At 42.1% G+C, this 24,702-nt stretch overlaps 1 protein-coding gene across 6 annotated transcripts in view; it reads right to left on the bottom strand.

Moving 5' to 3' along the window:
- rerea (arginine-glutamic acid dipeptide (RE) repeats a) overlaps positions 1–24,702 on the bottom strand; it is a 126,428-nt gene that overhangs the window by 16,252 nt on the left and 85,474 nt on the right. For 4 of the 6 annotated variants that reach the window (XM_008295740.1, XM_008295747.1, XM_008295755.1 and 1 more), the window contains 7 exons: positions 23,266–23,362; positions 20,609–20,713; positions 14,128–14,176; positions 12,336–12,460; positions 10,969–11,068; positions 10,152–10,250; positions 2,185–2,265 (listed from right to left, as the gene is read on the bottom strand). In XM_008295740.1, the coding sequence (XP_008293962.1) occupies positions 2,185–2,265; positions 10,152–10,250; positions 10,969–11,068; positions 12,336–12,460; positions 14,128–14,176; positions 20,609–20,713; positions 23,266–23,362 (656 nt within the window). Of the gene's footprint in view, positions 1–2,184; positions 2,266–10,151; positions 10,251–10,968; positions 11,069–12,335; positions 12,461–14,127; positions 14,177–16,897; positions 17,127–20,608; positions 20,714–23,265; positions 23,363–24,702 lie in introns of those variants that run through there. The other 2 variants (XM_008295771.1, XM_008295764.1) reach the window with 1 other exon arrangement.

Below are 24,702 nucleotides of genomic sequence, written 5' to 3' on the forward strand. Positions count from 1 at the left end.
TTGTGTGTGTCTGGAGATAATGGGAAAATCTGTGTCATTTCCCAGACCTAAAATATCTTGAGATATTGCTGCGCTCATGTTCCACGGATAGGATTTGGGAACGAGCAGGTAGAAAATAAATGGAGCTTTCCTCGGGGTATTGACTGGCACTCGCTCAGATCAGTCTTACAGCACGAAAGCAAGTTCAATCATAAGCAAAGATTTTTTTTTTCTCCTCCCCTGTGCGACAACCCAGGCTTTTCAGCGTCTATGCCGAGCTAACGCCCATTTTTACCCCTTCTCCTCAGGTTGCTACTGCCCTAGCCCTGCTCTCCCAGTCATCTTTTCATATTTTTAAAGGGCAGTTTATTTTCCATTTGCAGGGGGAAAATTAATCTTTCTCTGCTCTGTGGTGGTGGCAGGCCCAGATCCTGGAGGAGGTCTATTACCTCTCCTGCCAAGTAGACTCCCCCTCCAGGTTGAATTGCATTAATACCTCCTTTATAGCCAATCAACCGGACTAGTCATATATTTCAAAACCAGCAAAAAAAAAAAAAAATAATTGAGGAAACCTCTGTGAGGAAACAGTATTCATACACTTTAATCTCTTATTCAAGAGGTTCAAATTGGTTCTGAGGAATAAAAAAAAAAAAAAAAAGTAGCACAAAAGGAGGAGACAGCAAAGAGGTCTTGAGTAAAAAATATTACATGATATGTAGGGGGTGTTGGAGAACTGACATACCCTCACCTCAGAGCAGACAAGGAAATGAAGCGGATGAGAAGTACGACAAACACCTTTGATTTCCCTTTGATGTCTGTGTCAGCACTGAATCGGCACACTTCCAACAGGAGCAGCCTCACAGAAACAGCAAGGTTTGCACTGTTTTATGAATCACAATGCATATCTAAGAATAATTTAACAGCTAAGTCAAAGGGTGTAAAGGACTTTGAAGCAACACATACAGCGTGTCCCCTTCACTGCCAGTTATAGTGGAGATAAAAATCAAGGACTTGTGAAGCCTTTACGAGTTGTGTTCTATATAAAATAACACAAAAAAGATCATGAAACAACGTTGTAGATCAGCGAACAACAAAACTGCGGCTGCTCTGTTTGGTTTTTAACACGAAGATCGTATTCAGGTTAGCTGTCGTTAATCATTGTTAGGCCTCAGTTTGACCCATTTGTACCATGAAACAAGTCCCATGGAGGAGTGAAACAGTGGCAAGAGGAACTCCCCACTACTTGTAGATAAACAGCACAATTACAAAGTGCACGAGACAGTAAATTATTCACGCTTTACAACCGGCACTGATCTGTTGTGTCCACAGGCACCATAATCTGAGCTCCAAAAGGGAAAGTGTTTCGACAACAACACAAATCTGAGCTATTATTTTGGGTTTGTTTACATCAGCAAACAACAAAGCCTATGTTTTCAGGTACGATCAATGAGAGAGAGAGAGAAAAAAAACTCAAACTCTCTTCATATATCTCAGATTTTTATGATCAAAAATGACTGACTGGGCCTATAAAAGAAAGTGAATCTGCTGTAATTAAAGTTATACCTTCTGACTTTGGAATCCAACTTGACTTTGCTCCTATCAGATGCATGCTTTTGCTTATTTTTTTATTATAAAAAGGCATCATAACCTGCTATTTATTCCCAGTGGAAGCCATTATGCTGGACTTTAGAAAGTTGGTGAAAATATATATATAAAAAACAAAGCAGTGGAGTGCTTGTACGACACTGTAGCACAGACATGAGATAAATGGGGTGACTGCTCAGACCTGAGATATGCTGTAAACACACTGGTTCAAATCACATCTGCACAACTTGTTTACTACTTGCTAACAGAGGGTGCTAATTAATGTTCAGCGTGCAACTTCAGTGGTGGCTGTGAAGTACATTTAGCCTCTTCTCTTGTCGGGTATAACAAGTGTTTTTTTTTTTTTTTTCTCCCAGTGAGCCTGAAGGGAGATCTGATAATACTGCAGTACAGTTGTTGGCAGGCAGCACTTACTTCTTATCAATAAGGCCTCTGGTTAAAAAGCAGCCATGCTCAAAATATCACACTAAAAACTGCTCCAGGTTTCCACTAGTTACACGCAAAGTGCACGTCTCTCATTTCATATGTTTCGCTATTTTAAAGACTAATAAAACACACTGTAAAAGTTCAGCCATACAGACAGATTTAAATGAATCTTACCGTTTCTTTGTTGGGCAGCAGCTCTTTCCGGATCCTGAAGAAGTTTTTGCCGAACTGTCTCAACCCTTTAATGAAGCGCTTCTGCAATTTTTCACAGAGGAAGAGAGAGAGAGAGAGAGAAAAAAAAAAGGCCAGTCAGTATATGTGAAGTCAGCTAAACTGCGACGGCATAAAGTTACTGCTTAGCACCACGGCAAAAAAAAACAACAAAAAAACCCAACATTGTTTTCATTTCACTAGTCTGTGGTTTGAGAGGTTTGATGGGTATTTCAGAAACCTCTAGCCGTTTAAACTCCGGAGAAAACACAGCCATGCAGGGCAAAACGAGAAAGGAAATGACAAGCAAGGCAGTGAGAGACGCTGAGATTAAGCTCGTCTTTTCATGTGCAGAGAAAACACAGTCAGACAAACACAATCTAAGATTTAAAAAAAAAAAAAAAACATGCTCAACAGTGGGCATGTTAAACATATTCATCTCACTGGTGAAAGTTCAAAGTCAAAACCTCAACTTGAGAGTTGAAAAGCAAGAAATTGCCTCACTGTGCATGGTGGCCAGTTTCTATTCTCGTCCTCATATTCTGGCAATTTTAAAAAACCGTAGAACGCGTCAAAACGTGCTGCTGACAAACAGATTCTGATGAGAGTAAAAGGAGCTGAGACACACGATGACAGAAATCGCTACTTCAGAACATCGGATTAAATCTGACATGAAAACTGAACGTGAAACATGCCACCTCACCCAGATGGGAGCAAAAACAAGACGAGAAATGAATACAAACCGAAAATCCGAGCGAGCAAAACACATTTCTTCTCCTTTAAGAGCCACAGACTGCGAGCCATAAAAAGCAACGGCTGAAAACATTCATAACCAGCGAAGCAGACAACCAACAGATTTACTTTCTTGCTCCAGAGGCGAGCCCCGTTCCTCAGTGATCTCAGCCAACCGTTTCCACCAAGTAACTCCAGCAAAAAGCAAGGAAAAGTCCTCAGGGAGCACAGCACAAATCTCTACGTCCAGCCACAGGTAAAAGGAAAAATTAGGGGGCAAATCCACAATGTCTCTGACAGTACGTCGATGTTTTTTTTTTTTTTTTTTAACAAGAAAGAAATAGCTTGTCACTCTCTGCTCTTCCACTACAAAGGGGAAGGCTTTACATGTGATCTTTCTGCAAGAGAGCCTCTGGTTCGCAGCAGGCTGGAAAACCCGAACTGGAGTCCTGTGCCTCATGCTAGTGCTGAGCACAGAGCTCATGTCAGCCTGTTCTCGATCCTCTAACACCGAGTGAGCAGGCTTTTAAGTCTCTACCCCGACACAGGCGCAAACCTGAGCCCCTGCTTGTTATCAAAACTACACCAAAGCAATCTATTTCCTTAACAGCAGTCCTGTTAAATGCATTCTGAGCTTATGGTGAGCAGGCACAGGAGCAGAACTAGCTGCCAGCCTGAGAGGGGAGGCAGGCTGACACAATTTGTGTGGAGAAAGGTCTTGGACATGGTGGAAAGGAGACAAGTGAGAAGGAAAACCAGACACGGAGCCTCTGGTGTGCGTTCAGGAGTTCATTTTCCATGTCATGTACAGTATGTTATGTAACCACAGATTGTTTACATACCCAGCTCTGGTGGGGAACAAAGGCCAAATTTACAGAAGTAACACAGCCAGCTGCAAAACACAACTGTCTTTCAGGGGGGAAAAAATTACAGGCGAGAAAGAGAAGTCTTTCTAACCAAACAGGAGTAAATGACTATATTTATCTCAGTTACGCAAACAAGCTCGATAGTCAGAAGTTTTCCAGGTTTGGCATGTAATTGCAAAGACTAAAAAGTAAAAGACGTAAATTAGACCAGACTAAACACGAAGAGGCCTGATCAAAAAGCTCGATGTGCTCTGCTGACAGCTGAACAAAAAGGCCTGTCCCATCAGTGTCACGGGACAGCAGCTCATTTGCATTCATCACGCTGAAGGTGTAGCGGTTGATTAGCCAGTAGATGGAGCCGTCTCTAGCAGAAAGCGTTCGCCCACATGTGAAACCCATCTCCAGGCACTCGAGGGGTTAAGGCTAGATTACCATTTGGACTGTCACTCAAACGTCCAAAGCTACACATAACCAGAGGATCATCATTACACGGGCTTGTTTGACAGGTGATGACAAAACTACGCAAATGTGAGCTTGAAAAAGGCGCAAAAGTATCAGAGGATGCACAAATATTAGAATAAACTTTAACACTAAGAGGAGCGACGTCTCTTTAGCAGCCGTACGGTGCATCTTAACCTGTGCTTCTTGTGTCAAAAATCAATTAGACCTTCTCATACAGCCTGCGTCTGCCCTAATTATGTCACTTTAATTATGTTCCCCAACTGTACTATTTACTCAGTCTGTCCCTTCATCTTCACAGAGGAGCTGCATGCATGCTCCCTCTCTCTTTTTTTCCCTCTCCCCCCCTCCTCCGACCCTCCTCCCTTCCGTTTTCTTTCTCTCGCTGGCTCCCTCCTCCCTCTCTACATGTCGGCTCCAGTTTAAGGCTCCATTTCAGCTGCCTGGGCTCACTGCTCTCCAGCCCAGCTAATAAATCATCCGCCAATCTGCTCCCTGAATCGCTCTGCCCCTGCTCCGATTGCTCCAGCCCTCGGTTGCTAGGCAACACAGCGGCAGAGGAGGGGCTGAGAGAGCCAGAGAGAGAGAGAAGGGGGAAGAGAGAGAGAGAGGGAGAGAGAGAGAGGGAGAGGGAAGAGGGGGGAGGCAGCTGGGTGGAAGCGCTACCAAATGGCCATCCGCTGTGCAGAAACAACAGGCTTCTCTCTCTGAGTGTGTTCCAGAGAGCTGGCGCTTTTCACCCGCCCCAAGTTTCCCCTCCGAGCCCAACAGTGCACTATTGTGAGGCTGGAGAGGAGACATATAAAAGGAGGAGGAGAACGAGCAAAAAAAAAAAAAAAAAGAAAAAGATTCAATAGACCATTGTTGTGTGTTGTGCGCACTTCCTGCTCGAGAGTTGATTGTCGGGAGTTGTACAACTGGTTAAGATAATGCGCACATCGGCACAAAGATGGTATCGTGATGACAAACAAGAGTGCAGGCTCGCACATGGAACATAATTCCAGATAAATGTCAGTCTGTGAAAAACACTGACGCAAGAGCGTCCAGCAGCAAACAAAGCTACTTCCACTCAATATGGAGTCATTATAGTTGACTTGTTGTTAAAAGCTGACCTTTCCGAGCCTGCTGTGTATAAACCCAGAGGGCCGAGGACAATCAGTCAGCAAGCCAAAACCAAACGAGGGGGGGAACGCTGCTGTCTGTTATGAAATATCGGCTTGTAATAGGCTTGGCCACGGTGCACAGAGAGGAAATCACAACATGCTTAAACAGAGGGAACCGCACTGACAGACACCAGACTACCCACATCCTCTTTGCACCTAAGATAGAGACACAACCTAAGTTTAGTTACGCGAAGATGTGCGTTGCTGCTGATGGACAGAAGGGTCCCTCAATTACAAAACTTTCTTGTGAAGTGTAAACGCTAGATGATAGTTTTCAGGAGCTGTAACTTTACTCTGAAGGACCAAAAGTGCAGTTTTAAGAATTTACCCGACAACAAACACGATACACACTCTGACCTCTGGCAGGCAAAGCAACATCCACTGCTTTCTCTTGCTGGCATGGACACAAAAGGTGACAGGAAATTCCAGCACACACCCATCCTGCCTGCTATTTAGTTACACAAAAAAACACTGCTGGCACTGCACCATAATGGTGATAAAATACACTGTTGACATTAAACTTCCTGCAGCCTGCAGCAGGGGACGCGGGGCGGTATGTTGCATTGTATCGGCCTGTAGTATTTTTGCTCAGGCGGTGTGGTTCAGGTCTCTAGGCTTGCGTTTTACCACTGGGGGGCTGCTACTCTCTCCCTCGTCTTCCTCATCTCCCCCATCAACTCCCTCCCTCCCATCCCCGTGCTGTCGGCGGCCCGCTCCAGTCATCCATCAGCCGAAGACACAGCCGGAGATAAGCCGCGGCACAGCGCAGCTGGCTGAGGAATAGACCTCCCGCCCTGCAGCAGTCATAGATCAGCCTCTCCGTCTCTGACATGGCGACACACAGCACGACGGCTGCTGCTGCTTCTGATTGTTTATATGGCACCTCCTGTTGGCCGATGCATTATTAGCACCACTTATTTACAATCAGGACTGACAGCAGCCTCTGGTGAGGAGACGTTTCATTATATCAAGTATGCGAGAGGATCATTTGATGACCTTCACCGAGCCCGTAGGTGCAAGGAATCAATTTACTGATAAAACACCGGCCTTACTTTGACCTGTACCGACACGCAGTGTGGCTAAAAAAATAACTTTTGGAATAAAATCATCTAATTTGACACTTGAGATCAACAGAGATGGGATTTGTGGATATGTGGAGCATATTTCACTCCTAAAAACATAAATAACTCATTGAAGCTGCAGTAAAATCTTTAGCTGACTCAATATATTTATCACTGCAGTAAAAGCAATGCCTGTGTAGCTTTTCTGGATGATTATCTGTCCGATAAAACAATGATTGCACCATGAATTAAAAAAAAAATAAAAAATTGGATTCACCATTTTAAGGATTTCACAATCACTGAGTTGCAACTTTGAGACTTTTCAGATCATGTATCCAGATGTGGACCAAACATCCGTCACCAAAACGCTTCACACAGTTAACGAGATTCTACACTGAGAAGCAGAAGTTGTTGATGTGATCGTATCCTGGCGGCTAATTGCGGTTTTGTGCATTACAACAAGCAGCTATTCAAACAGGAGGATTATTCGGTGTTGCGACATCATTTCTATTTCGCAACAAGCACAAGTGCAGAAACACATAATAGCAACAAAAAAAAACAACAAACCACCTGTGTGCTTCCCTGGTTTTAAACCATGTATTTCTGCCGTTAAGACTATCGCACAATCAAAAGCATGGCAAGAGAATTGCACGTGGGCAGTTATCGTCGATTTGGCATCTGATGAAGCACACACATAAAGAAGTGTTGCAGTGGGATTGCCTCTCTGTTAGACTTTAGTAAAAGCAGAGGACTGCTCCATGTCTGACTGTCTGCAACGCTTTCACCAACCCGTAATAAGAGATTACATTTTCCTCTTTTCTTGGTGGTTAAATCAACCGCTCCTCTGCCCTCAGCAGCCCACTGAGTAACAGCTACGAGGAGGTTAGACTGTGTGGCGGATGTTTCTGATGAATTATTTATGCTTTTGTATTTTATTTACTTTATAATGCATGAGATTTTTCTTTGGTGTAATCTATAGTTATCGCCTTACTGACGCATCAAACGGTTTGAGCGGCGCTCACCTCAACGTGACGGATTTTCACTTGTGCTAATAATGCTGTGGTGAAAGATTGCTCAGAGGTTGACTGTCACAAATCTTACTGGAGTGAAATAATTTTCTGTTCCTGTGAGAGGACAATAAAAATGAAACAACACTCTGCTTCGCGACGCTGTCACTTCCTCCCGAGCTGTAATGAAACGGCTTACAAATGATGATGGCAGCAGTCTTATCTTTATGTGGGATGTGTGCGGGGAGAAATTATGAATATTTTTCTCGAGTTTTGGGGGTTGAGTTCAAATCTGGGATTATATGCTATGTGGCAGCAGCTGCAGGCACAGAAAGGAGAGGAGAGGCTGGGTGTGGGGCAAGACAAGTCGAAGGGGGGTGGCAGTGGTGACAAGTGACCCCGCAGACAGGCTGATTCTGTCATTTCAGCGGCCCCCGCTGTCACTTTTATTCACATCTCTAAAAAAACGGCTGAGGTGAAAAAAGAGCAGGCAGGAATAATGAAGCCAGTCCTGGAGGGGACGAGAAGGAAGAGGGAGAGGAGAGGAGGAGAGGCAGAGCAGAGGGTGATAAATAAATGAGGAGCAGCAGGGCTGGTGTCTCTGAGTGCGTCATGGTTGGAGCTACATTTACACCTGTCCCTCAAGGCTGCAGGGCTGAAAAGGCACAAGTGGTGATCAGATCACTAGAAGCTGTGTCCTTGACTGACCAGAGTCGGGATGCTGCTTCCCGAAGGCTGCAGACACTGTGGGGCAGGTGGAGAACAGACGGCCTGCTGACGGCCTCCACCCGCAGACAGAAAACACACCCGGCACTGAACACGACTAACACTGTGTACTGGACTGTCTGACAGCTCGGCGACTGCACTTACATAATGCTGTCAGAACATGATGAAATAAGTCCGTACAAGTGTGAATGTAGTTGAACAACACACAGGGCTGGGTTAACAATCCAAAATGATTATAGATTGTCTTTCAGAGGGGGTAAAAAGAAGAAAAAAAAAATCATTCTACATTAACAAAATGTTGCTATACAAGTCTAAGTGATTATACTACAGTTCCAAACTTTTTTTTTTGTTTTGCATATGTGAAGAGTATTACTTTAGCATTGGTTTGCTGATTTTATGAGTAATCTTTCATATATTTGGTATATTGTGATATATAGCTTAACCAATAAATTAATGAGGCCAGTATACTAGTTATTATTTCTTATGTTTTGTATAAGTGAATATGCTTCCCAATGAGCAACTGTAATACAGAAGTCATTTAGAACCATTGTCTCCAGTATCACCATTACACAGCTGGTCCAGCACGAAGCAGAGACGAGATGATTTTTATGCTCTAAAATAAAAATTCACAAATATACATCACAATCGGCTGATATATTTGCTTCTAATATATGTATGATATATCTCTTTTTTTTTTAAACATCTAAAAATTACTATAACATTACTTGTGGATACAAATATGATTTATATGATAAAAACACACAAAAAAAAACTACAATGCAAACTGCAAACTTCTTGTCTATTCTAAACACTGACTTCCTGAACATTTTATTGCCTGTATCAGGTTATTTACAGCCTCCGCTGTCGAGACTCTTCAGCGCATCTTTGACAAGTGGTCGACCTGCTGCGGCTCAGTGTGCCAATAAAGCCTGTCCCCTGCCCTGATCACCTTCACACAGATGTTTAGCCTGGCGCCAGCAAACACGCACAAATGAAAGGCAAACTCATAACTAGTCCACAAAAAGATGGCTGCATTAGCTTGCTGTGATTAACCCTGATCCTGCTGTGGGCTCTGGCTTAATCGAAATGTGTTACAAGACAAACACGCCCGTTCGTTTCCACAACATCCGAGCTGCTCGAATCAAAGCTCAACAAAAGACTGCCGAGCTTCATGATTACAAAACTATATCAAAGAAGAAAAAAAGGATGATTCACCCAGGAGGAGGAAAAACTAACGCAACAGTGTTGGAGCTTGGTGCTTGTCTAAGATCTACAGTCAAATCAGTCGGCGGAGTTATCTTTAAAAGGGAGCGGGTATACAAACATGTAGTGCAGTGTGTCATAACGCGTCAAGGCCAAAGCCGCAGCGCTTAGTTGTTTTGACATGGTGTAATTCAGCGCTTTCATTCCCCTCCTTCCCACTCATGATGTGGTGTTTGATCAGGGAGAAGGGCTGCCATTTTCTGATTCCAGCCCTTCAACATCTGTGGCGAAATTCACATCTAAATTCAAATGGAGGCTAACGTTACCAGCCCTCAATCTTTTCCCTTTCCAGACTTCCATGCTAAAGATTTATTCTGCGGGTGATAAACAGGATGCAGCTGCTCTCGAGGCCTTGGAGGAGCTGGAAACTGACGAGTGTTTTTACTGATGCCTTGTGAGACCCAGCCAAGAGCCCCGCGTCAACTCTCTCTCAACAGCTCCCTCTAAAGTCACAAACTAAGCTCTGACACGCAGGTAGCAAGACCACCAAAAAGAAGAAGCATTGAAAGAAAAACCACTGACTGAACTGAATGTAAATAGAAATCTGTTGTGTGTGCCAGCTTACATTTATATCTGTTTAATTTGGGATTTTTCAAGCAAGATTTGTGTGTTTCATTTCACATATTTCTTAACAAAAAAGAATCATTCTCTTACCACTTCGTCCTCTGACCAGCACTTCTCTATCAGTTTGGGTACCGGCTTCTTCACCAGGCGCTGCAGAGCCTTGCCTGCATCGTAGCTGCTCTCGTGAAGCTAAAAACAACACATATTTCTGATTACAAAACAATGTAGGGATGCATTAAAAAGCAGCATCTACTGAGGCAGCAACATTCTCAGCAGTTCGAGCTGCATTCACACCTTTTATTGAGAAATTTTACTTCCAGGTGCGACTTAACTTGTTACTACAAATCGGAGGGCATCGTAGGAAAAAGCCGTGGCAAAGATTCAAGAACCAGCCTGGAAATAAACAACCCAGTGACAAAGGCAAGTGCTGTGCAGCTTTGAGCTTTGTGTCACATTCAATTGGGTGAAGCAGGCAGCGCTGGAGCGCTTCCTCTGAGAATAAACAAGCATTACTCATTGGAATTGCAAATAGAGAGGAAGGTCAAGAGACAATGACCTGCCCGCTATGTTAATTTTCCAGTTTATAGAGTCGGAATATAAATGCCCTGTTTATGATGATTCTAATCTCTTTCTTGTGCTTGATTTCTCGGTATTCATTGTCAACGTGACGGACAAATCTCTCATTGTGCCTAATGTATTGTTAGCTCCTGAGGCTGGGTTTACGAGAAGGGGGGGGGGGGCGGCTGGTGTGCTGGCTCAGGGGGCCTTATCATTGCCCATCACTGCACAGCTAAACCCCCAGTACAATCTCTGCAATTCACATCACATTTTATTGTGAAACAGATTAGTATTTTCCTGGTATGTATGCCGCAAGTGCTAGAGTTGGACTTGTTGCACAGCTACTTACAGTGTTAAGTGCGTTTAATGTAGTGTCATCCCGAGAGGCTGCTAGACACCCATCTTCTGTTGAGCCTCCGTCACACATCCCTGCAAAGGCAGCCATGCTCCTGTGGACACAATGTGGGTGATGACAACGTTATAAAAATGCCAGAAAGCTAGCTAATAGATGTCGTTTTTCTGACAGATGTCGCAGCTGCAAGGGGATTTTTAATTTATTTTTTAAAGTTCTGCTTCAGTTCAGTATTCTGTGTATAATAGATTTAAAACCTGTTATTGAGTTTTCCCACGAGACACTATCAAAAGAGTGACTGTCACACTAGAAGGACAACATTAATCTGAAAAAAACCCCTGACACAGCAGTTTAAACCCTGAGTCGTAATGTATGTCCTAAACTGCGGTTTTTGCAATTTGCTAACGGCATTGTTGCATAATGCGATTTCAATTTGAAATGAATTAATTATTCAGCCCTACGAGCAACATGCTGTCAGAGTATCACTTCAATTCCAAGTCCATGTGAATACATTCTTTTAATAGCATCTCATGGGCACCGAGCAGAGATAATGAAATACAATTATACGCAGCTGTCATTTGTACACAATTCCTGACGCTGAGCATGGCTAGTAACATAACTTCATAAAGTAAAATAAAGCCGAACAGCCTGTTACAATATTCAAGCAAGGTCATCTAACCAATCTAACATTCACTACCAAGCGTAATAATTACTGGAACAAAACTGAAACAATTATTCAGCAATTATTTTGACACTTGATTAATTTTCTGCATAGAAATGACACATCATTACAGCCCTTTCAACTCTTACTTTACGGTAAATTGATTAACTTGGAGGTTTGGACTTTTTTTTGAACAGAGAAAGAAGTCTTGTACATAACACGAAGAAAAACGGACTTCTGTGGTATTTTTTAACACTGTCTGTCATTGTGGGAATTTGTAATTAATTCTACTGCAGCACAGCAGGAAAAGCCCGTTAACACGCATCACTTGAACTGAGACAACATCTCATGGAGCCATGACGACTGATTTCATCCCATGATACCGCACCAGATGAAGTGTAACATTAATAAGTAGCATTAAAATACCAGTGCTGAGACTACAAGAACATACAGGCTGTTGAACTGATCATGAGAAAAGAAACTGGTAGAGAGTGAACAGCACCGTCATGTTTTTGATTACTATTTTTAGGTACTAAATTTACACAACTACACTCAGGTACCAGCCCTGTACAGGCAGAGGACAATCTGGAATTGTATTTTTAAAAAAATCTATCTTAAACCTCATTTCTTGTGTGAAAGAGATGGAATAGCTCAGACCTTGCAGCGCTGCCAAGTTTAAATTCCTGCGTTTCTCTGGGCTCACCTTGCGGCTCTGAGGTACATGAGAAGGTCACAGTCATTGACCCCTGGCATCCAGACCAGCTCCTCATTCTCGGTCACGGCCTGGCCACCAGGGGAGGGGAAAGGCTGCAGCTCTGGGAGCTTGGCCTAATTAGGTCCACAGAGAAGGAGAGGGACAGATGGTGTCACACTACAAATAGCATGCAAGCTTGAAGAAAATATCAGCTTTCAACCCCCTGTCATCAACTTTTCACTGTGTGGCTGAGTGGTGGCAGCGGGGAACGGGGACAAGTTACAGTGACAACGGTCCAACGTCTTAACACAGCAGTGAGCTACTCACATGACTCTGCTGCAGATCAAATGAACAACACTGTCTGAGGACGATCAATGGTTCGAAGGGGCAACATAACTTACTGACAAATTTAAATGTGAGAACTCTCATTGTATACAGAGTTTGTTCATATGAATGCATCACAGTTTTTTTTATATCTCAGGCCAGTCATTGCAAACATTGATGTAAATTATCATGCAAACTTAATCCAGACAGTGATCCCTCTTTTAACTGTTTAGAACCAGCATGTGACACACAATAATGTAGACGTAAATAGACTTGTTTAGCATTTAGGGGTCAAACAATACTGAAACTGATTATTAGTAATCAATTAGATTGATAACCAATACTTTGAACAGCTATACATTGACAGTAAAAATAAGGTATTTTGTCAAAATTATAAAAAACACAACTTCAATACAAAACTTTGTTGAAATGCCTTTATCTGTTTTATGTATGCATAACTTAAAAAAAAAAAAACTTTGATAGATAAAGAGAAGAGGCTGCATCAGAGCAAAAGTAGTGCATCTTTAAACTAATTTATTTAATCAGTTTTGAAAAATATCAGCACTGAAGATCAGAAGGATGCTGAATACTGGATCTAATAATTGGCCAGGCCAATAATCGGTCAACTACTATCATCTTCAAAGCAGTTTAGCTCCTGCTGCACACATTGATAAGTGGCGTATAAACAGATACTGACAATATAGAACAGACAATTTAGTTAAAAACGAAGTTCAAACTTATTTATATGCAAATTAGGATGCATGCTGAATTTAAGGGCTCTTGAGTCCAGCAGCATTTACAACTATACTTGCACTGGCATCACTACCTGATTCAAATGATAATATTAACTTTTAGACAGAACTATTAGATGTACGACTACTTTTAATTGCATTGCAGAGCGGATGAAGAGAACTTTTTCTTATAAGTAGATTCAGCTCATTTGTGGCACAAACTGGTAAGTGATAAAGCCGAACATCCAAAACTAGGACATATCTTGTTTGAAGATGCAGATGTGGGACAAACTAAAGTATGAACTCTTGACCCCCACAGTAAAGGGATCCAGTGGCTCTGTTATGATATAGGGGCAATTTTGCTGGCATGGTTTGGGTCCACTTGTCTTCTTAGAGGGAAGGATCATCGCAAATCAATACAAAGGTGTTCTGAATGATCACCTCTGGTAGACATTGGACCAGCGTGTTAGATTGCAGCATCTCCACCATCAAAACACTAAATAATAATAATAATAATATCTTTTGGAAGAATAGAGTTTCAGTAGGTTCCGAGACTTAGAGAATCAAAGCTTTATGAAACTATATAAGACATTTTATGATGGTTTTTCCTTTTATTTGTCACCTGTCTGTGTGAAAGAGTCGCCTACTCTCAGCTAACTGTGTGACGACAAACTACACATCTCCATGCTAACATTTAAAGAAAAAGACCCCATCTTATTTTAACACTGATGTGTGCGGTGACTTACTTGATGACTGGGTCCCACTCGGATTTCCCCTTGTGTGCTGTTTAGTCGCCTGAGGAGAGACAAATAGAGCGGATTGAAACAAAACATTTACTCATCAAAATTTCAAAGCTGGACAGTCTGTCGGTCATAAGTCATAAATAAAAGTCATAAATGGGTATCTGGCTGAAGCTTGAAAGTGCAGAAGAAAAGAAAATGTCAGAAACTACCAACTCATGACCAAGATAAGATCATATACAGATTGTACTTCCTGTCGTAACACTTTATGTGCAAGTCACGTGTGAGAGAAGCATGCAGTGTTTTTTTTATTGGGAAAAGCATGTAAAGGTTTCAGGAGAATATTCCTGGTCGACTGGCTCCTGCACAGTAAGCTGAGCAGAGCACATTTGCGGGCCTGATATTGTGGATGCAGCAATAAAACAGAATCCCCTAAAAGAAGGAGGAGGAAGAGGAGGAGGGGGGGAGCTGGCTGTGGATATGCAGGGTGAGAGCCTCTGAAACGGCTGCTGGTACAAACGTTGGTAGTCATAGCAACTGCAATTTAATAATAGTGTTCCGAATCTCCAGCTGCAGTGGATTAAAGAAAATGACAAGATGTTCCTTTTGAAAAGCCTTTCCTTCTGTTGCCTAGGCAACAGCGCCGATTTTCATACAAGCGAGCGCGGGGCGGCCCAGAATCTGTCGGCATGATTTGCACCCGGAGAAGCTCGCACTCCATCACGGAGACCTGGAGGAAACTTGAGAGGCCACAGCCTTCTGCTCTCTCCACAGTCCTCAAACCGCACAAACCTCTGTGACGGGTGCATATGTGGATCAGGTCCACTTTCCCCTTCCGAACAGACCTCCTCCTCCTCCTCCACGTCTTCTCAGAAAAGAGGGAGTTTTTTTAAATTTTGTAATATAAGTGCATAAAGCCAATTTCAGAATGCTCCAGAACATGTCGCAATACTTTATTCCATTTTATTATAAACATGTTCGGCGGATAAGACAAACAACGTGAACAGCGCTCAGTACAGAAATTGGCAGACAACAAGAAGCCACAGTGATGAATAGCGCTGATAAGATAAAATACAGTAGCTTCTTGCATCATCAGCACTCCAGATTAGATCTGAACGGCTTTGCAACAATTTCACAACACTTAAATGCTACTTTAAGCTCAGTTTCACACGCCGTTATTTATTTGAAACTTTTAAATAGTTATTAAAGCCGAATAATAACAGTCTTTGTGGGTTTAAAACAGAAAGATGAAGCTCTAAACAAAGAAATGCTCTCATAACATATGCTATCTACATTTGTATGCCACAATACTGAGTGGCTGTGAGACGTGTCTGCATGCGGTCGCCCCACAAAAGAAAAATATTCTGCGTGAATCTGGTCTGCGTTCCTGCTCGGAAGAAAGTTCTGCAAACGTGTTTCTGACAATGTGCAGTCGGCCAGGTCCGCGGTGCGTTTGGCAGCAGGCTGTAAGGATGACAAATGAGGACCTGTGCACCAGAATAAGAACAGCGTGTCTGAAGATAGCCATGTTTTAATGCTGCACAGGTCCTGAGAGAGGAGGTGGAATACAGATCACAGCAGGAAGCTCCAAGGAGTTTCCATAAAGGCTGCAGTTATGTTTGGAACAGAAATCCTGCAATCGCTTGCATGTGTGTAAGAAAATCCAAACTCTGTTTAGAACGCTGATACGTCCCCTAATTACATCTTTGTTCATTGTTGATTTTTATTCTTGTACACAAATCTGGAAAAAATAAACAACTCCGAAGCTTTAATTCTATTACTATAGATGAGAAGGGCATAAATGAATCTTAGCTGCTGTGCTCCGAGGATTAGTTATAATACTGTATCCAGTAATAATGTTTATTTTTTGCACCCCCCTACTAATAAGCAGCTCAAAGTCTGTTGCCTTGCACAATAAACAATGTAAACATGCCCATTTGTTACTCACAACAAGTTCAGCTTTAACTCAGCATTAGCACACAATCTTGTCAAGTAATTACAGGCTTACTTATCAAACCCAAACAACAACGTGACAGTCTGGTCAACTTTGTGTGTGTGTGCGTGTGTGTCTGTGTGTGTGCAATCAAGGATAACTCCGCCCCCCTCCATCAATTTCAGCCAATCAACGCGCGGGACTGTGGCACACTGACATAATTGCAGCACAGCAAAAACAGAGCCCAACTTCACGGTAATAGCATCACGACAAGCGGCTTGTGCAAACCCCCCCCGCCCCCCCAGCTGGTCTTGCAGATCCGGATGAGCTTCGGTCGCAACCCCGAGCACCGCTTCGTGCGCCATGTCATCCCCCGGTTGTAAACAGGAGCCGCAAAATGGAGCCAAGGGAAGCCTCTCCACAGCCACAGAACCCGCGCTGGGTAGCGACGTTCAGCAGCCCCGACACAATAAACACATGTATCGGGACTGCGATGGAAACGTGCTAACAAAGGTGTGACAGTGTTTTTTTTTCTTTCTTTTCTTCCCCCCATTATGGCAACGGTATGTGAGCTGCGGTGACAGGCTGCGTGTTCCGACCAGCTCCCCACAATGTGCAACACTCCGTCCCCTCATCCTTTCCCCTCCTGTCCTCCCTCCCCTCCACCGACAACAAAACACTGAACACAATGACAGCGATGCGGACAGCCTGCAATCAGTTTTGTCAGACAGCCGGAATGCGACTGGTGAGAATACAAAAAAAAAAAAAAAAAAAAGGAGAGACGAGCCGACAGTCGCGCAGCAACTAATAACGGCACGAGAAAGAATAGGAGCGCAAACCTACCTCCGGGGACTGAACAAATCGTCCATTTCTGACATCGAGCCCCTAAGGTTGGGTGCTGACACAGTGTGTGTGTACAAAAAGCTCGTTGGAAATTAAACTCCCCTCTCACACCTATTTCTAGGTGCTCAAAATGGAGAACCACGCATTCGCTCCGGAGAGGTGTTCACTGAGCTTGTGCTGTGACCTCAGCCTGCACGTACGGCGTCGCGCAGCTCGGCTCGCTCCTCCACAGACACTACTGAGCATGTGCTGCGACCTCACACACACACACGCGCGCGCACGCACGGAGACGCGCGGAGAGCAGACAGACACGCATGCAGGATACGGAATTCATCTCTGCTCGTATGTCTGCACCATAATAAACAAGAGTGAAATTGCAATGCTGCAGACAGCCTGCTCAGAATACCAAACGAGCGCAGCGCAGGAGCAGGAGGAGGAGGAGGAGGAGGAGGAGGAGGAGGGAGGAAGGGAGAGGAAAACTGAGACTGAACAGGGCCCCCCTGAAGGAAGGGGGTTCCCAACTGGCAACCCCTCGGTGCCAGCAACAAGGACAGCTGTCACTGCAACACGTGAGGCTTCCCAAACACAACCAGTGGATCATAACAAAGCTCTTTTTTTTTTTTTTTTTGCCTGTGCGCTTCAATGGATTCACCAGCTCATCATGCCCAAAAATAAATCTGAATCCTTTAGAAAAATGATGGGAAATGTTTAGATATGCATTATATTGAAAGTTAAAATATTCAAATACAGTTTTTTTTACTATTCAATTGCAGCACAATAAAATAACATGAACTTGATCATATGGTTATAATTAAACTTATTTTTTTGTATCAGTTGTTGAAGTATGTTGAGCCTAAAGTCTGAATTATCAGTGTCACAAATGTGGCTCTCTTTTAACCTTCGACATCACCATGGTAACTGATGCTGCACAGCTAACCTGCTTTAAAGGATGTGTTAAATCATCTGCAAGAAGCACCACCTTTTCACCGATTATTTTCCTGATCTGTTTGCTGATTTATCTGTTTTTTTTCTAATGTGTGTCTTTCTTTAATTGACAATAAAGATGCATTCATTTATATTCTCATGAGCGATACACATTCTCAGCTGAAGGAATATATGATGGCTGCAAACCTGTTGAGCTGCATGTTAGTAATGACACCGAACAAAGCCGTGCAGCTACAGCATGGCAAACTGAACGCGTTGCCATGGGAACCTGCATGCATTCAGTTGGAGAAAAGGCATAAATATGTTTTCATATTTGGCCCCGATTTACTGCCAAGTCTGCTTTACACTGCTGGTACAGCAGCTAATAGAAACACAGATTAGAGAATAGATTCATCAAACAAAAATTTCACTTTGATTTGGCCAAAATCTTTTGATTTCCACATTTCTTTAAGTGTCACACCTAAATGCACCTCTTAAGGACCATGTTTAAAAGCATAAAGTTTAACAGCTCTAACGTGCAGCTATTAAAAATAAGCAGCTGCATTGGAAGTGCACTGTGTGGGAAAATAAAAAATATTAACTAATGCGATTAACAGCTTACAACCAGCATTCCTCTCTTGTATCATTTGCAGCAGAAGCACTTTTTAAAGTAATACATTTTTATCTTCTTAATAGCTATCCATGATAATATGACTTATGCAGGCAACACTTTGTGAGGATAAAGAGTCAAATGCTGCATCAGAAACCACCTTTTAGGGTGGCCGGATAGCTCAACAGGTTAGACAGGTGACCCATGTACAGGGGCTATAGTCCCCGATGCAGCGGCTGTGGTTCGATTCCAGCCAGCAGCTCATTTGCTGCATGTCCTTTCCCCATTCTTGTCCCCATGTTCCTCTGTCACTCTTTCACTGTCTTATAAATTACAGGCAGAAAAGCCCCAAAACACATATTTTTAAAAAAACAAACAAACACCTTTTAAAGGAGCCTGAAGAAGAAAACCTGTTTTAACAAAGAAAGCTGATGACTACCTCCAAGCCACTTGTTATTCCTGATTGGGGTTTTTAGGTTTTGTCGAGCCAGATAATGCAAAGGAAGCCGGGCTATGTCAAACTTGCGTCCTATTACATCCCTCAGGTCTTCAGAAGTTTTCAAAGTTAGTGTTTAAACACATCAACACTCACAGATGTGTAGAGAAGCTGTTGCTATCAATGAATGAATCTAAGACAAGAAACACAAGAGACTTTACCGTCATTTTGAATTGTACTGCTGCTGCACTGATAAGCCAGAGTCATATGATTAGTACAACCATTATACAACTATTATTTAAAATTAAACTTGACAAAAGTGACCAATAATTAACATTGCCACTTGACATAATGAAATAACTGTAACACATTATTATTAGTATGAGCGACTCATTCACTGTTAATGGACGTATATCTGCATCGTGCTATCATTGGAAACATCGGCCAAAAATAAGCACTGCCAAGCAGAAAACACCTGTCAGGCTACAAGTTTACACTTTTGTTTGAAAATACAACCATAAATACACCATATGTTTTCTTATTTTGCACAGTGAATGTGTCCCTTTGAAAAGTTTTCTACTATATGTCTGCACCTGCCAATCATTCACCACAGTAGGAGAAATAATATGTTCATTCCACTACAGGAGAGACCTGATGTTTGATGTAATTTGGTGGAGAAATGTGCATATATAGGTGTTGGCAATCAGGAAAAAAAAGTGATATAAGCAAAACTCCAGGATCACGCATCTCTAGCTCTGTTCCCAGGAAACAATAACATCTAGACAGCATCTAAAACACCAGGATCCTAAAAGTATAGTAGCTGAACCATCATTACTTTTCTCTTTTCTATCTTCACTTTTCTTACTGTGACGCATTAAATGTCTTCAGCGAAATCTTTATCAGACAACTTAAAAAACAAAAAAAACAACTGATGATCTCTTGTAGAATTTCCATTCTAATCTTAGCTTTAAAGCAAAAAATAAATCAGTAATTAAAAACCTGACATGTAATTTGACAAACATCAACAAACGGCCAAACAATCGCGAAGCCGTGAGGGTTTTCTTGGCTCGTTCCCCACGATTACACACATTTGGATCGTTCCTCGTGCACTGATAACATTGTCAGCAATAATGAGCAGACAGCATCATTAGACATAACACTGTGCAACCAAAGCCAAGGAAGCAGAAGGCTCATGTGGAGTAAAGCAGAGAAAAATGACTGTCCTTAAAAAAGTGTCGCATGAATTTTAATCACTTGGTGACGCTGGAATAAGCAAATTGAGCATATTTTTTGTGATTAAAGCATAAGTCTATATAACTTGTGGCTATCATTTGACTTCAGTTACATTGAATCTACTCAGGAATAAGACTACTCAGATAATTAAAGGTCACCTATATTTGTTGTAGTAATTTTTTAAAAACACCCCGAAACATTAGGAAGTTGAATGGTCTAAATTAGGACCTGTTGCTTCTCTTTCCTTATGTGTTTGCAAACAGGATGTTTTGGGATTTTGGACAAAAATTTGGAAAATGTAGGCTTCAGAAATTGTGATTTTTAAACTTTTCTGACATTTTATGGACTAAAAAAATCAAGAAAATAAATGCCAGTTTAATAAATTATGAAAATAATAGTTACATGTATCTCTGTGTGTATACAACCAAGACAATGCCAGTGTTGTGCAGAGCTGACTCTGGGGGAGAATCCCATATCAGTGGAAGCAGCAGGACTATAAGCTCCTCACCTGGTCTCTGGGTTGTATCCGAGGATATAGAAAAAGGAGTCGATGCGGGCTTTGAACTCCCGGGCAGCAAAAATGTCGGAGAAATGGGAAATGTTGCACTTCCCCCTGCAGGAGAGAAGACAGGCTTTATTAGACAAAAAAAACAGCTACATGACAAAGCGATACCCTAGCAGGAGCAGAAGTAGCCCTAATTAGAAGCTCTTGGGATGTTCATCTATTGGAGGTGACAAATACAGCAGCAGGTATCTAGTGCCTGTCACTGCCTGCTGACTTCTGCGGTGAGACATGAGGCGCTGGCTACTGAAGCCATAAACACCAGCTGAACATTCCAGCATTGCTTTTGGCTGCTGCAGCCGGGATCTGGGACGCAGCAGAGATCTGGACAGGAATTCAACCTGCATGTCTCCCCACCGAACACAATTACCCCCCAATGAGCTGAGGGGGACGAAGCTCTGACCACATCTTGATACCATTTCCTGTTTCCAGCACCCTGGTGTCTGGCTCTATCAAAATAACAGACATCACAGGCATATGGAGTCGGGCTGCCTTGCAGAGAAACAGTATCTTCCTCCCCCTGAAAAGATTAAAGGGTGCTAAGGAGAGCTGTCTTTGGAGAGCTGCGGCATTACAGCATCCCACTGGAATTCCCTCCCGTTTATCTAAAGCCTGGAGAATAAGTCAAATCAAAGGGAGCTCTGTGTAGGAGAAGTTGAAGCTAATTTTCCCTGAAATCAGTGGTTTCTGCAAGACATGGCTTCGCTGCGCACAGATGGTTTTGGTTAAAGGAAAGGGGAAGTGGGAGAGGGGGGAGGGCTGGTCAGCCAGGAATGGATGAAGAGACAGAGGCAGGGACAAAGAATGAACACAGAATATGTGATTTCCGACCAAGAAAATGATGAAGCCTGCAAGCGTTTCCACTGACATTAGGCTCAGAGGGAGAGTGCCATCAGCTGCAGTCCAGCAGCCCAGGCTCTGACAGGTGTGTGTATAAGGGAGTTGATGCAGAGCCATTTTAATCAGTGTTTTAATGTAAGACAGCATGAGGCATGCGTCTCATTTATGGCTTTCTGTCTTTACACATCTGGTGTGTTTTGGCAGCACCTGCTCAGAGCAGTAAAGCATGTATGTGCTTCCCTCCCTCTTCTACACCATTCTATAAATGTAAAAAGTAGTTCTGCTTGTTGTGCTATAGATTCATTTATAAATATTATAACAGAAACAAAACTGTTCTTGGTTCATACAGAGCTGACAGAAATATAGGAATACTGTGCGACCATAATCATTTTGCTGCACGGAAAAATACAGATACAGCCGTATAACTGCACATTGTAATGTCTCCTGAGTCTGCCCCAGAGCTGCCAAGTATTTTATGACAATGGTGTGTGCATTACGACAGAAACGAGGCTAATGAGTCTGTCTGACTGTGCAATACTTACAGAGTATATAACTTCTTTTTTTACTAGAACGGTAACAGTCTGGTTTATTAGCACCAGATGTATGGCAGTAAAAGATTATTTTCCTGATACATAATAATGTCTTTTTCCTGACCGTTTGAAACCCCAAACCTGTCGGCGGGTCTGAAAGGCATACTATCATTACAAAACACAAATGTTTTGCTGCTTATCAAAGCCCGAAACCATACAAACTGTAAGGAAAAATGTGATTTTTAACTTTCCAATTGCTCTTGAACTCATCATGTGTGACTTTATGTTGTGGAAAATTTGTCAAATCTAAACTTAAAATTGTGATGTTTAATCAAAATGACCGTGTTCTGAATCTTTTGCACTAACTACATTCTGCAAAAAACAAAAAAAATCTCAGCTCTCCAGCATAACTGAGAGGCTGTGATTGACTGAGCTGTGACCAACAGATGCTAAAATTCTTTTTTCTTTTTTTTGATGAACTTCAGGCTGTGCTCATATGGAGTTAGGAAGCCAATGAAAAGTATCTATAGTATGTAGAGGCACACTTTTCATCAGCATTGGTAGCACCTGTTGGTTCTTGGAAAAAAATATTGTACATCATGATTTAATTTTTTATTTTTGTAAAATAGATAATAAAAGATAATCTACATTTTTCATCAATAATTTCTTGTGTTATTACCATGTTATACAGCACTGAATCATTTTTTAGAGTTCTTTCTACCTCTAATCATGGTTGTGCTGTTTCCATAGAGGTGAAGGACTTTTTACATTCCTGTGAAAATGAGTAAAATACACCAAAAAATTGTTTAAATACAGACCAGTTATCTGAATAAATCCCATTATATGATGTCTAACCTGACACACAAAATCATAGCAAAACATGGAACAAAATGTGCCTATAATTTATCAGATCTTTGGTGATGAAAAATAAAGCTTCAGTTAAAATTTTCATGGCAGTGGTTTTCAGTTTTAAAAAAATAGCCACAACTGTGAGTTCAACAAGCAAAGACAACCAAACACCACAAATAAAAGCTGAGTGGTGCAACAAGAGTTCTGTGTAAAAATGTAAGCGCTGCAGCCACAGCATTACTGGAGATCTTTGGATGACCATCTGAGTGAAAAAAAATGTTCCTACAAAGTGCAGTTTCTACATATCTTCTACCACAGCTAAAGTGATGAAGGTCACGGCCTTTTTGTGTGTGTTTATGTACAGAAGTGTGTGTTGATGTTCACCTGAGAGCAGCAGCATGATAAGTGTCCACATAGTCGGAGATGAAGAGCTCTCGACTTCGGACCACTGGGTCTGTGATGACCAGCTCCCGGCCAGAGTCTGGAGGACAAAAAAAGAAAAACACAAATATGCTCAGTATATATCTGAATTTAATGCATTTGCCACCAAACTTATTAATCAATGACAAAAGAGGGAACAGAGACAAAGTAGCTCTGTTGTTCCTTTAAAACTCACTCATAAAATCACGAGCACAGTTCTGTGTACACCCAAAGTAAGCAGTGCCTCCGTGGAGGTCAATATTATGTCACATAATTCAATAAAGCCAATAAAGTGCGGCCCCCTGAGGAGAGGACATAATGTTCAGTTCTCAAGTGAAATGACCCTTACGGGGGTTAAGATGCATCAGCGGGACCAAGAGGGAGCCAGGACTTGTCTTTGACAAATGACCTGAGCTGTGGCATGCTGTGGCCACTGTGCTCTGGCCGTGTGACATCAATTCTAATAATCCTGGGCCTGCTGCAAGGACAGACTGCAGATATCACAGTGTTGTGTTGCACTGAGGCTGTTTCTAGAAGCAACAGCACACACGGTGTTTGGTTGATAATCTCCATGAAATGTCTGAACCAAAGCTTCACCCCTGACAGACGCGATTGCTTGGACGATTATAGAAAAAGAAAGCCGCGTCTGTGTGTGCGTCTACATTTGTTCTCTGGTTACAAAGCTGTTTTTTTTGGTGTTTTTTTTTTTTTTACACGCAGTATATATTTAGCGGTGAACTGAGAAAAGCTCAGCCATTAGGGGCACACAGGCTAACGAGAACTGCCAACTGCTAACAGGATGTGTCAACAGGTGAGTATGTGTGTTGTGAGACTGAGTACACATTGCAGTTTTTTTTTTCTCTGAGCTTGAATAGCAGCGTTTTTAAGAGTCTGCAGCGACTACAAATACCAAAAATAAACTTCAAGTACGTGTACATTAACAGAGTGTTCTAGTCACTGAGTTCTTGCTGCCACATGAGCCAAGTATAATATAAGACTTCTAAGTCTACAATTTGGGACGATGTTTTACATAAGATTTAAACAAGAATTGAAAAAATATGAATAAACAGAAGCAACTGATTACTTTTCTTTGATTTACTTGCTTGACTATATAATAAATGAGACTTCCACACCTCGACGTATGGAGTTTATACAAAGGTTGAATGTAATTATCATTTACTTGCTGATTTACATGCACGACTCCGTGATGTTTTTTTCATTATTTGTCAAAAATAAAAGGCTATTTCTATAAACATACAGAACAATGCACTATTATGTGGCTCAACACAGGCTATTTTATCACTTTGTAACATCTAAATATTTATTCATCCACTAATTATTCCAACTAGAAATCTTCCTCTGTGACATTTCAGGATTTGATATTGCTATAAACCACCGTCG

This window comes from Stegastes partitus, unplaced genomic scaffold, assembly GCF_000690725.1.
Source record: "Stegastes partitus isolate 25-593 unplaced genomic scaffold, Stegastes_partitus-1.0.2 Scaffold24, whole genome shotgun sequence".
Classification (NCBI taxonomy): Eukaryota; Metazoa; Chordata; class Actinopteri; family Pomacentridae; genus Stegastes; species Stegastes partitus.